The sequence below is a fragment of the Macrosteles quadrilineatus genome, unplaced genomic scaffold, assembly GCF_028750875.1.
Source record: "Macrosteles quadrilineatus isolate MER2022 unplaced genomic scaffold, UCM_ALF_1.0 Scaffold_9__3_contigs__length_116548681, whole genome shotgun sequence".
In the NCBI taxonomy this organism is placed as follows: domain Eukaryota; kingdom Metazoa; phylum Arthropoda; class Insecta; order Hemiptera; family Cicadellidae; genus Macrosteles; species Macrosteles quadrilineatus.
In genome coordinates, this window is record NW_026542602.1 from 92312532 (window position 1) to 92325559 (window position 13028).

Here is a 13028-nt window from a genome sequence, read left to right on the forward strand (position 1 = left end):
TATTTGTTAAGAAATTAAACTAATACAAAGCTATTCTAATTTCCCTATACTATCAAAAATACTTGTTTTTTCATATTATGTTTCTGTTTGGTTTGAGCAGAGAGTGTTTTATAAGTGTTTAATGTTATCAGTTTTAAAATGAATTTTGAATGAAGTAATGAGAACCAATTATCTTAACATGGTTGCTTACATACAACCATTACCAAAGAGTAAAGTTATAAATGGAGGCAAACACCCACAGACAATAGTGAAACTTACAAACCATACGGTAACTTGCAGATGTATATAATTTGAGACAGCCGGTGGAATATACCTAGTAAAATATTAAATCAATCAACGATTGAACTGATAGCTTCTGATTCGACAGTCGTCACATCCGGGAGAAGGACGTCAAAGTTGTCACGGCGGTTCAGTTCCGACAGTCCTCGGTCTTCAGTCGGTCCGCAGTCCGTCGTCCCGCTCGGACGAGCGTTGGTTCGGGTTGCCGTGCGTGAGTGTTTCGTGCGATAGTGCGAGAACGGATAAACTGATAAAATCGGACGTAATGAGAATCGAATTTGTGGTAGTTTTCTTCATACTTTTTCATATAAAAAATTATAGCGGCGTTTTTAGAAAAAATTCGTAAGTCTAATAATCTATTACATCATCTTAAATATTTATTTATTGCAAGAGTGTAAACAGCTTCAGATATGTCACCCGAAACAGATATAATTCAAAACCCTGAATAGTATGTAATATTACTGAATACAGATAGAAAAATACAAGATGTACAAATCGAATAAGCAATATAAAAAACAATAATGTGTAAGTTCGTTGGAGTAAATACAAGTAAATGCACACACAAAGTAAATGGAAGTTATGATAGTGTAAATTGTTTTGAAAAAATAAAACAAACACAACTTACTGTACAAAATTTGCAATAGATCCAATAAAAACTACTGTGCTTAAAAATAAATGATAGGTGGTAATTAGACATCATTTCTAAACAAATAACAATCATAAAATATATCCATCGCAGGAATATGCAAGGTTGTGTTTTGTTGGCAAGTTTTAAAGTTATTCATAATTTTTAAAGTTTATGCAAATACCTACCACACAATATTTACAATACGAGGACCATTGAAACCCGTAGAACCTAAAATTGGATAGAGACCATTGTGAAAGTTCACCGTCAATGTAAATTCGTATTTTTATTTTTAGCGAATTTCCCATATAGGGAATAAGCTGTTACCGTAGATCTCGTGCTAAGACCTAGACCCAGGACCGATTTACTTTTTTCATTTTGAGGTCCCCAGAGGCCAAAAACACCCTCCATTCAAGCGCGATAACTCGGGTAAAAATGTTCTGATTTTGATGAAATTTGTCACTAACGTGCAAACCTAAATTTATTTGGACTATTTCACGAACCAGCATGATCGGACTATGGGAATGAAGGTTTATGGTTTTATGGGGTAAAATTTGGGTTTTCTGGTCTACGGTTATTTCCTCGAAAAGCTTGGGTTAAAATCATAGATTTTTACAATTTCTTTCCAGACTATTTTGTAGAGCTTAAAAAAATAAATAATTTTGTATATTGAAGCGTTGTTGTATGCCTAACGGTTACGGAGGTAATTAAAACCGTTTAAATTTAAAATGACCATGTTACTCTTATAGAGATTTAATGAACTGTTATAGTTTGCTTGTTTATGGACATTTTTGAATCAAATTTGGCATTTTGTTTATTTCATACTAAGCTATCAACATTTCAATAAAACAAAAACACACCTCAATACCTTCCCTGTAGCAAAAAACCTAGCTACTCATTAAAATTAAATGTTATTTAAATAGGAAATATCTCTGAAAATTTTCAGGGAATATTTTAGTAGAAATCCTACCAGGTAAATGGAAATTAGCTTACTATTGGATAAATACTTTTCCCCTTTATCTGTCCACCTTACTGTTTAGCAATACTCTAGTCAGTAAATTGCATGGTTCTAAATATTTACAACTTACATACAATACATTTTAAAATTATTTTAGAAAGGTTATTCAAGTATTTCAAACTGTATAAAATTAGAGACCAATTATTTAAATTTTGAATTAGTTTCACTTTTTATGGTTCACGCAAATATTGATAGCATAATCTCTGATGTGCTATTTACGAGTTATATTGTAAAGTTAAAACTCGAATTGAAAGAATTTTATTCTGTTTTCAGTTATGTTAATTTTATGCAACTCCATCATTTACCATTATTATAAACCCTACAATGAAGACACGTTGTAAACAGAACATGTAAATTGGTGTACACCGTCGTTGTGTGAATAAATAAACATGACGTGACATTTGGAAACGGCGACGATAACATTTACTCAAGTTTATGAATAAACAAAGTGGAAACATTATAACTGAACATATCATTAGAACAGAGAGAGCTTGAGTTCATTACGGCAAGTCGTATGTTCTTCGTTCACTAAGAAATCCTTTATGGAAATAAATCAAATAATTGAAATAATTGACTTCGGGAAAATAAATAACTGAGAAATTGCATGTAACACGTTTGCTTACTTGTATTCTTGAACGCGTGCTTGTACACACAACCCAAGCAATAATGCATCCTTAAAAAACTGGTTTGTAGTTTTTGGTAAATTTCATTAAAGATCAAGGAAAATCATACCTCTGCAACTATTAAAAGTCATCAACGTATTCGGCAAAAACAAGACGTATTTTAGCTTTTTTAACGACAATATTTGTGATGTAAATTCTCAACTCTATTAACAAATGTGCAAACTAATTCCCAGAAGGTAACTTATTCACTTATTCTTAGTTAAGAAAATTCAAACTGACACCCTCTGCATCGTCGAATCTTCATTATAATAATAACTTTTTTTCCAAAATCGCTTTGTTAACCAGATATCCGCCATTTATTTGTATTTTTTACATAAACATTTTTATTTTTGAATTTTCAACCGATCTTTATAAAACTTGGTATGTAAGTTAAGGTAGAAAATACCAATGTTAGAAAAAATTCATTTTTATTCAAATTAAAATTTAAAATGGTTACGGGACACTCTGTATTGGTAATGGCTATCTGCAAATATATGTTTTGCTATCCCAGTTTCAAGAACTTGAATTATAATCTATTTGACCTACCTATACAAAAAAGGGGAAATGCTGTCTCATCCCTATTGATTTCCCGTATTGTAAGTTTTAAGTTAAAAAATAAACTATTTGCGACACCTTATTACGCTTTTTACCTTAAGCTGGGTTTTCCTAGGAGCGGAATCGGCGAGCGGAGAGAGGAACGCGGAGAACGGAAAAGAGATTAACATGGTGTTCCGCTCCGCTTCTAGTAAAACAGTAACATTAAATTGCCTAAGAGAAGTGGAGTCCCCTCTCCGCGTTCCTCTCTCCGCTCGCCAATTCCGCGCCTAGAAAATCCGGCTTAACAATCCAAAACCAAAATTACATGTCCATGCTTATGGAACAATACTTAGGTTATGTTGGAAGAGTAGTTATTTGTCCTAGTACAATGGAAATAACGAAACTTAACACAGATAACTAAGAGCACAGTGTCATTCTATTATGACGCTGGCAAGCAGTTGTCATTGCGGTGACAGTCCATGATGTGTAGAAGCAAAGATAAATATAATGTAGTAAATAAAGTGTTGTTATGTTATCACCAAAGGGTCGCGACGCCTGCAAGGTATGCAAAACCCTCAGCACACGGACGTAGCTGAATCACCCCTTAGCGCCGTTACACTTTTACTCTTCGTGGACGTTAGCATCCTGCATGTAGGCGCGATGGCCTATATCATTGACTATATATATCAAACATTGTCATGAACTACATTAAATGACATAGTGCCTACACATCAGATATTTAAATTTGAAACCATTAACGACTGTAACAATCGAAATACAATCTTATCCACAGTGACGTCCTCAAGCAAAACTCAAGCGAACAACTTTTACAACTTATTCACGATACGATCTTCCATTATTTACATACAAACAACCTTACGACCGGATGGTTACATACAAACCCACATAGTTAGGCTGCATGGCTCCCGCCAAGTCGTGATCTGTTCGCGGAAATGGCGGCAAACACCTGGCAATTTCCACGGCGGCGCCGCGGGGCGCTTGTTGGGTGAGGAGGGGGAGTCAAATTAAGTTTACAACTAGCCTCCGTTGGCGGACAAGCTCGTTACAATAACTATAATGTTGACGGGTCCATTACTACACGGAGGTGGCCCCGGCGGACTTTGGTGTGTCTCAGGGTTCACAGCGTAGAATAGAATGTTAAATCCCACCTTCGCATATCAGGACAACAAGTTCTGGCCAGTATCCGTTTTACAAAACACATTACTTCAGGCTAGACTTAGAAGGTCAAGGCATTTACCATTTGGATAAATATAATATTGGTGATTTGCGTGATTAGAACCCGGGACATCGGGTACAGAAGACCTCACTCTATCAGTAGACCAACTCGATCTCCAATAGAATGACTTAAATTCTTATTGGCATTACTACTTAGACGATCTAAATTAATAATTTACAACGTTTATGATATCGTTTCTCTAATATTTTAAAATACTATTGATAAGGCACATCAATAAAGTTTATAACAGCTGATGTTAGTGTTACTAATTTATTGTGAGTGAAGATTGTGATTTTATTTGAAGAAGATTTACCTAAAAATTTTCATTTAAATTTAATAATTAGTAGTTTTGAAACTTCAAGATTGAAATTCAAAATGTAAAAAATTAAAGAAAAGATGTAAATAATGAAGATGAATCATGTATGTGAAAATGTGAAATTTAGTAAGTTTTTCTCAAATCAATATTTAAAATTACCCAAAACCAAAATTTACGGTTTGCACTACTTACTAGATTTTAAATACACATACTGTACGTTTCTATAAAGGTCATAAAGGTTGAATTTTGTTTTTAAAAGTGTTGGGGGATGTGCTACTATTTTATACAACAGATGTAAAAAATAATAAAGATCAAAATGTTTCTATTTAGTTTCCTCATCCCGTTGCAAAGCATTTGCAATTGGTTTCAACTCTGAGCCAATATTCAAATGGAAATAACACAATCAATAATTTATACGCCGATTTTTCCATATTACGATCACGATATTCTTAATTTGGCTCTATCAAATTATGTTTACACTCATGCTAATATAGAATACAACCTTTTGCAAATAAGGGAACAATCTTTGAAATTTTATTACAAAAACATAAACTACTTTAATTTACTCGTCCGAATCTTACTACTCAGAAGACCGAGAATTAAATTCCTTGCAAGGATGTTGTGAAAATAATTTCCAGTGAATTTGATACCTTAATATTACAGAGTCTAACCAAAACAGCAGATAATTACGCATGCCCTTCCTATAATCTTTGGTTTTCAGTAAGCCCTGTAGAAGCTGTTAGCTGTTGTAGGCCTTGGTGTTTGTGTTTTGGCCGCCCTCACGTCGCCCCCACCTTACCACGGGGTTACCTGCTTTTAACTAATTCAATAAAAGTGTGGGGCCCACGGAAACCCACACTCGGCCCACTGCTGACCGCTCACCACTCACACTCACACTCACACTCACACTCACACTCACACTCACAACACACTTTCTAGAAAGACTAGGAAATTGACTGATCATAGCTTAAATTTGTTAAAATGGTGCAAATTGAAAATAATCTAATTTTAACAAATTTTAGACTAATTGCTTATAGACTAATCGAAGATATCTCGCTGAGGTAAACTTCACAGTGTTAGTTTGTATAAGATACAGTACGTGGTATTGTAAAAGTTAAATTGAAAATGAACAATACCAGAGTACCTATTCTTTAAAGTTAGTCGAATGAAAAGTGTTAACCATTCAGATAATAATATTGAATTGAATATAATACTTTACTATATGTTTTGAAAAAAAGGGATTACTACACCTGTTCCAATATTATCTGGGGAATGCTCAAGAAAATTCCAAGATTTGTTCTTCGCATCGCTACTACTGTATGCCTACCATTATTGTGACTGCAACGCCGCCGCCTGAAAGTGTATTGCTCAGTGTGCGTGCAAGATGAGTGTAAAATCGTGGACTATGAATAGAATTAGATATTCCGTTCACATGTTAAAGTTGTAGCCAGTTTAAAAGAATATATATAAAAAAACTTAGTAGAGCTAAGTAGAGAGTAGAGTTCAAGCTCCTCTCTGTAGCAAACCAGAAAACTAAGCGAATTTCAACTTGCCTTATTAGATTTTTACTAAATTATGTCATTAATGTCAGCTTTATTCCCTATTCACTGTAAATAAACATTATGCTTAACGAGTACTGTTTGCTGCTACAAAGAAGGAATATGTGTTTTATAACATTTTTCACCTCTACAACATTTTTTAGAGAGAAATTACGCAATTTTACATTTTGAGCATGAAATGAGAAAATCCCATTTCGACCCCATAAAACCCCGTTCTTATATTACCGTGCTGGATCATTCTGGCTCGCTAACTTGTTCAAATTAACGTGAGTTTTTACGTTTGTACCAAATTGAATAAAAATTGAGCCGTAATTTAATACAATCTAATAAACACTATAGATAACTATTATCTTCGAATGATGGATACAGTTTTCCATAGTTATGCGATCTGATGTAAATCACCTCCATGTAGCAAGGCGCTCGCGGGCATCACGGTGCATTATTCGATTTATACCTGTTTGTTTATGCGGTTTAATTAATATCCATGCGGCCATTTTGAATTAATGCTATTTAAATCACCGCATTAGCATCGCTACAGGAGTGTCTGATAGATCGCGACCACGCAATCCACACGTCACTATCACTATTGCCATTGTCTTATCTGTCACTAGAATATCACCAAATATCGTGGCTAAAATGTTGATTGATTAACACTACTAATTAATTAAAATAACATTCACTATTTTGTTACTTTATGGATCGTAAATATTGTAGTTGAAAATCGTAATTGATTTAGTCAATGATAATTTTTATTTAGGCCAATTCCTTCACTAAAATTGTTACTATATATCTCTATTGATGTACCGCTGTCACTAGATTCCCAGTGCCTACCACTAAATTCATTAATACATACAACTGAAATTTTGCTATTGGAAATCATAATTTATTAGGTACCCCTTACATCAGGATTGTTAGCTACTTTGAATAATGATTTATCACTTTTAATATGATTTTATTGGCGCTCGGTATTCATTGATCACTTAAACTGGCATAAAATCCTAGATTATTATTACTTATAATGCATCATTGTCAATAGTTTTTTTACAACTATCTATGATTTGCTGTGACTATATTGTTTGACTATGCGACTAAAGGCTTATCACATGCAATAGGTTTTCCACCATATATCATAATTATTGCCTCCGCTTCATTAGACTGTTATGTTATACCTATTGTTGTATTTGTCACTATTGATTTATATTCAATTCCATTGTTCACCACTATTGTTTGGCAATTGTTGCATTTGTCACAATTATCGCTTATATTCATTTCCATTGTTCTCTACTGTTGTTGGACAATTGTTGTAAATGTCACAATTATTGAGATCAATGTCACTATGATTGTCTTTTTCCACCACTGTTGTTCTACCATAACAGACATATTGTAACGGATGTTATCAAGTTAATTTATATTTCATCACCATATAACCAGAAGATTTATTATTTGTTACGATTTAATTTAGAAGGCATAATATAAGCATATGCTTACCAACCATGGACCATGGTCATTCATTAGATTCTATTCGAGTTACAGATTAGCATCGATCCTTTTTGAACTCTTAGTAATAAATTATCATTATTAAATTATATGGAATATTTCATGTAATAATAACTGACAATGTTGTATTACCTAGATGTTCACAAGATTTACAGTATTAATTCTCCAAAACTACGGTTCGAAGACACTGGCCGAATTTCTGGATTAAAATAGATTTCTTACAACTTGTATACTAGCACAGAATAAAAAAACTCGCCCTTTATTATGTGAAATGTACTATCGACATGGTCAATAGACTCGTAATCTCCATAAGAGCTACCGAAAGGAACTGGATTCAGGGAGTGTAGAGGTCGAGAGTTGTTGTGTCCGGAGACTACAGGAGGTCCTGTTCTGGCGGGAGGCTGTAATTTGCTGATCACGACGATAATGAGAGGTCTGGACCACCACCGGACACACGCACACACACAAACACACACACACCAACAGCTGACTACGCTTGCCGCAGCCGTGACTCATAAGCGGATACTGAAAACTCGTCCTCAAAACTAGCTTTTCAACTTGGTTAAATCCAGTGGTTGAGTTTTTTTAAATGCAAAATATTATTTCACCCCTCAATGTGAACCTCTTCCATATATATTTCGCACTGTTTCACTACATGAGCTAAAACTGTGCTGAACATACAACATCACTGTCGATAGCAAACTATGTTTTAGTTGTCCTTGATCACTCCGATTTTAGTATGTGGTGCCTAAAATCAGCTGATCTTTGTCAGTAACAAGACTGTTATCTTATTCATTCAACATTCATCCTTCACTATTCTACAATAAAAACAATACTATCTTCATAGAATATTCTATAAGAATATATAACTCTATCTCTTCATACGAGTTTTAACTCAAGCAGCAATCGATGTGTTTTGTACCTATTGACACTCTAGGGTCTTCAATGATAGTAGTTGCTGCAGTAGTAATACAACCACGCCCATTGGATGTGTACTTCCCTAGATGGGATCACTTCATTGAAGTCCTCTGTCGTGCAGAGGCAGTGATCTCCCACTCTCCGTTCTCTCAAGAGACGTCTGTTATCTTGCATCTCTCGAGAGACTATCTTGAAGGTTGCGCGGCTACTCAAGCAGGAAGGCATAACGGATCTCAGACTTCTTGAATAAAACCATTGACTATAAAACCAATGACAATTACATGGAAAAAGGAGACAATTCCCTGGTTCACATGGAATTGGAGATTTATACGTATAACATCAATAACTTCACGATATTCTTTTAGATAAGTTAATTGTGCACTTTCTTAAGAATCTTCTCCGTGACCTTTTATCGTACAAAAATGCTTCAATATAAAAACTGTTTGATTATTTAGCTCTTCACGGTTTTTGTACCTACTAATATTGGCCATGTACATGTTCAAGGGCAATTTGAATTTTTTAAACTCCATAACATCTCTTTCTCATGACAGATCTCACCGGTTCGCAAACCCATTCAAGATTTTCCCGCCGATTTAATCTAAATCTAACCAAAATTACTCGAGTTATCTCGTCAATGGACACACACACACATATGAAAATTTGACCGAATAGTATTTTAGCCTCTGAGGATATCAAAATGAAAAAGCAAACAAGTCCCGAGACTCGTCTTACTGTCTAACCTACAGTAATAGCATAGATTAAGCACCTTAGCATCTCGTAAAAGATCAACAAAAATATCCTAAAGGATCCTAAGGGAGTATGCTTAGTCTATGGTAATAGCTTCTTCCCATAATGGGAAATTCACTAAAACAAAACCAAATTCATTTGTACGTGACAACTTGCAGTCAGCTGTGGTGTGGGTCCATTAATTGTGTGATAGGCTGCATTCCAGGTCATGACGTCATGCAGCACCTGCCCCAGTAAATCATTGCGCCCATTATAATATTAAATATATTGAAATAAATCGCCCGCGATCGCGAGGGAGACGGTCTGTAATCAACTACCATAACGCGGTGGCCACGCCTCCAACGATATACTATAGTCTACCGCTCGCTCCGGGATATAGTGGGTCTTACTGTAAACTTTCTCCATATTGATTTGGGAAGTTACACTTTGGTTGCAAAGTAGTAAACACATCAGATCAGGTGAGTGGATACTGGATATGGCTCGAGTAACAATCAGAAGGTCTCTAGTTCGATCCTGAGAAAAGTCAGAAGCTTTTGATAGTTCGAAACTAAGCCCAGCTGTCCGTGAACATTGAGCTTTCAATAAGTGGGTCTGACTGAATAAAAATATCTTATTCAGTAACTTTAAGGTTTTGTGTCTACTCAGAATAAACACTACGTTTATAAAAAAAGTAATTAATTGAGAAAAGCTCTCATACTAGACTGTTGATTTGATTTACTTACAAATACTTTTTCTGAATGGCGAAAATTCACACGATTGGCTCGAAATTTTGCATGGTCATAGGAACCAACTATACAAAGGTTGAAATTCTACAAATTGGACTTCAGGGCTCTGTCCTACGACAATTTAAACTTAAACTTTTAGATATTCAACTTTGGCCTTATGGAATGGTCGCCATGATGGTTTTCGTAATAAAAACGAAATCCCAAATAAAAGAGACGTAACATATATTTATTAATAAGCACACTTGAAAAGTTGGATGAATACCACTGAGCATAATATACTACAAAATTAATAACTAATTATGTCTATGTTACGTGTGGAAATTGCCAAACAATTCAACGTAATTATTGTTGTGAACACTTCACAACATGTAGAACATGGCAGATTGAACTTAAACGAAAAACACCAAAACAATTGGGCGTAAAGTGACTCTTCGGTTTAGTAAGTGATTAAATAATTTCGTCTACTACGATTATGTTAGTGTGGTGTTCATTCATCATACTACTAATATGTCAAACTATTGACAAGAAGGCAACAATAATCTACAACCTATTAAAACAATCGACATATGTGAATGATTGCTTACAAAGTTTAAAACAGCTGACTTTTACTCCCTAGGGACTAAAAATGTTTTTTACACCCTAGGGACTAAAAGGATTTTACTCCCTAGGAAGTAAATAAGCTACATCAGTCTCGCAACACTAGTATTAAAACGGCTGTTTTTGCTTCATTATAACAAAAATATACTGTATTAAATATGACTTTCAGCAGTAAAAGTGAATAAATATATGTAACTCACAAATTGAACATATTCTAGACAGTGAACGATCGTTTGAAATGAAGTGCACAAGATAATTAATGATACAAATAATTTGTTAAACAAGTGGTGTCGTGTCAAAGTGTATTCGATAGTGAACAAAAAGTTGAGCCCTGGAGTCTTCAACCTGTGATATTCAAGATATGACTACGATCCTGCTTCTGCTAGCTACCGTCGTCTCTGTTGACAGTATCCGACACAAAGGTAATCACACTCTAAAACCATGTAGCTATAGTTATGGCATACATTAAGCATACTCCCTTGGTTATAGTCTGGGTAGATGAGTGGTTATAGTGCTCACTTAGCAAAGGTTGTAGGTTCGGTATTTACTCAGGGGAGGTACGGAAGAGGCTACGATGACAGCTGTGGGCTTCTTATTAGCTGAGGGAACACTATTACCGTAACAATACGATTTGTGAACAACGGCTTCGGTGGTCTAGTGGTTAGCGTGCCGGGCTGGCGTGCTACAGGTCCCGGGTTCGAATCTCGCTGGTTGCAATAACTTTTTGTCTCAGATTTTTTCATTATCAGCAAGTTTGGTTGGTTTGGTTCGGTTATGACAGTTTAATTTTATTATTAAGTCATTATAAAATTTTAATTGAGCAATTTCTAGTTTTATTTAATAAACATAATTATTTTTTCTATTACTAATCTTTTTTATATTATTTAATTATCAGCAAGTTTGGTTAGTTCGGTTAGGTTATGATAGTTTAATTTTATAATTAAAAAATTATAAAATTGAATTTGAGGAATTTATAATTTTATTTTATGAACAGAACTATTTTTGCGAATAGTAAACCTTCATTGACAAAGTGCTCTCTACTACAGCGCTGTTCGCGGAGGAATTTTGAACTAAATGCCTCATTCGTACCTCCCCTAAGTCAGACCCTGTAGGTTCGAACCTGAGAAAAGTGAGTAGCTTTTTAAGGTTCAAAACTATACCCAGCTGTTTCGATCGGCTTTAAATAAATAGTCCTAGCTAATAAAACAGCTGATATTAGTCAGTAACAAAGCTACACAGATCACCACAATTGATTCTACACTCATCCTTCACTTATATTTTATTTAAAATACGCACCTTATCTCAACTGGTGATAATTCGTCTACCATTTACTGACTGTTAAATTTTGAACGAAATATACTTTCGTTGTTAACATTCACATTATATTATATGAGATCGACTTTGATAAGAAGCACGAGTAGAAGAAGTAAATAAAACTTTGGAAGAAAGGTTTAAGCTGTATATCAGTTGTTTATATGACTTAAGTTTTGTTTTTAAATAAATTCATCAAGTTATTTCTTTATATGAAATGAATTGTAAGGGGTAACACTTATACTGAATGAGAAAGTATGCTGGTTTGACAGTCACATTTTATTTTGCCCTCGATATAATGACGTCATGGCGGAACCCCTTCACCGGATTTTCAAAACCTTGGGGTTTGCCCAGTGTTCTGCGAATATCCGGTAACATGATTGTATGAAACAATACACTCATAACACCATAAACATCTTTGCCGACAATGGTTTTGGTTTGTTTAACATTGGGAATGAAACATAATTGAACCTTGTCACTGAATATATTTTGCTAGGCAATTTTTCAAGACGTTTATTTTGTCCACTGTTAACAGGTTCGATTCATTATTTGAATAGCGTAAACAGTTTTGTTTTTTCACATGGATGTATGATTGATAATATATACTATTGATATATACTTTGTTTACGCACTAGTTCTTCAACATCATGCGTTTCTAAAACATTTTATCTGTGAATACTCCGTTAACAATGGGATGTGCATTAATTCTTCCTAAGTTGATTTTTTCAGGGAACACTTCCATATTATGTTCTCTTAAAACTTTCTAGGACTCATATATTCTAGGACTCAAAATAAACTACTGTTTATGTATGTGTGTATGTTTAAGCATACGTGTTATCTTAGACTATTGATATAACTAGATCTATTCCCAAGTAAAAATTGTCACCAGTTTAATCAAAATGGTTTTAGTTGAATTTGGCCACCTAGAGAATGCATTGGTATTGATTATTTATTTATGTCAAGTACAAAATTGTTTAAACTAAATAAAACTGGTATGACG

At 34.4% G+C, this 13028-nt stretch overlaps 1 protein-coding gene across 3 annotated transcripts in view; it reads left to right on the forward strand.

The window, feature by feature from the left end:
- Positions 1-450: 450 nt before the first annotated feature.
- LOC129002792 (A disintegrin and metalloproteinase with thrombospondin motifs 7-like) overlaps positions 451-13028 on the forward strand; it is a 37906-nt gene continuing 25328 nt past the window's right edge. Inside the window, exons 1-2 of one of the 3 annotated variants that reach the window (XM_054430848.1) lie at positions 451-621; positions 10789-11139. In XM_054430848.1, coding sequence (XP_054286823.1) covers positions 11079-11139 — 61 coding nt within the window. In that variant the 5' untranslated portion in view covers positions 451-621; positions 10789-11078. The remainder of the gene's footprint in view (positions 622-10788; positions 11140-13028) is intronic. The other 2 variants (XM_054430847.1, XM_054430849.1) reach the window with 2 other exon arrangements.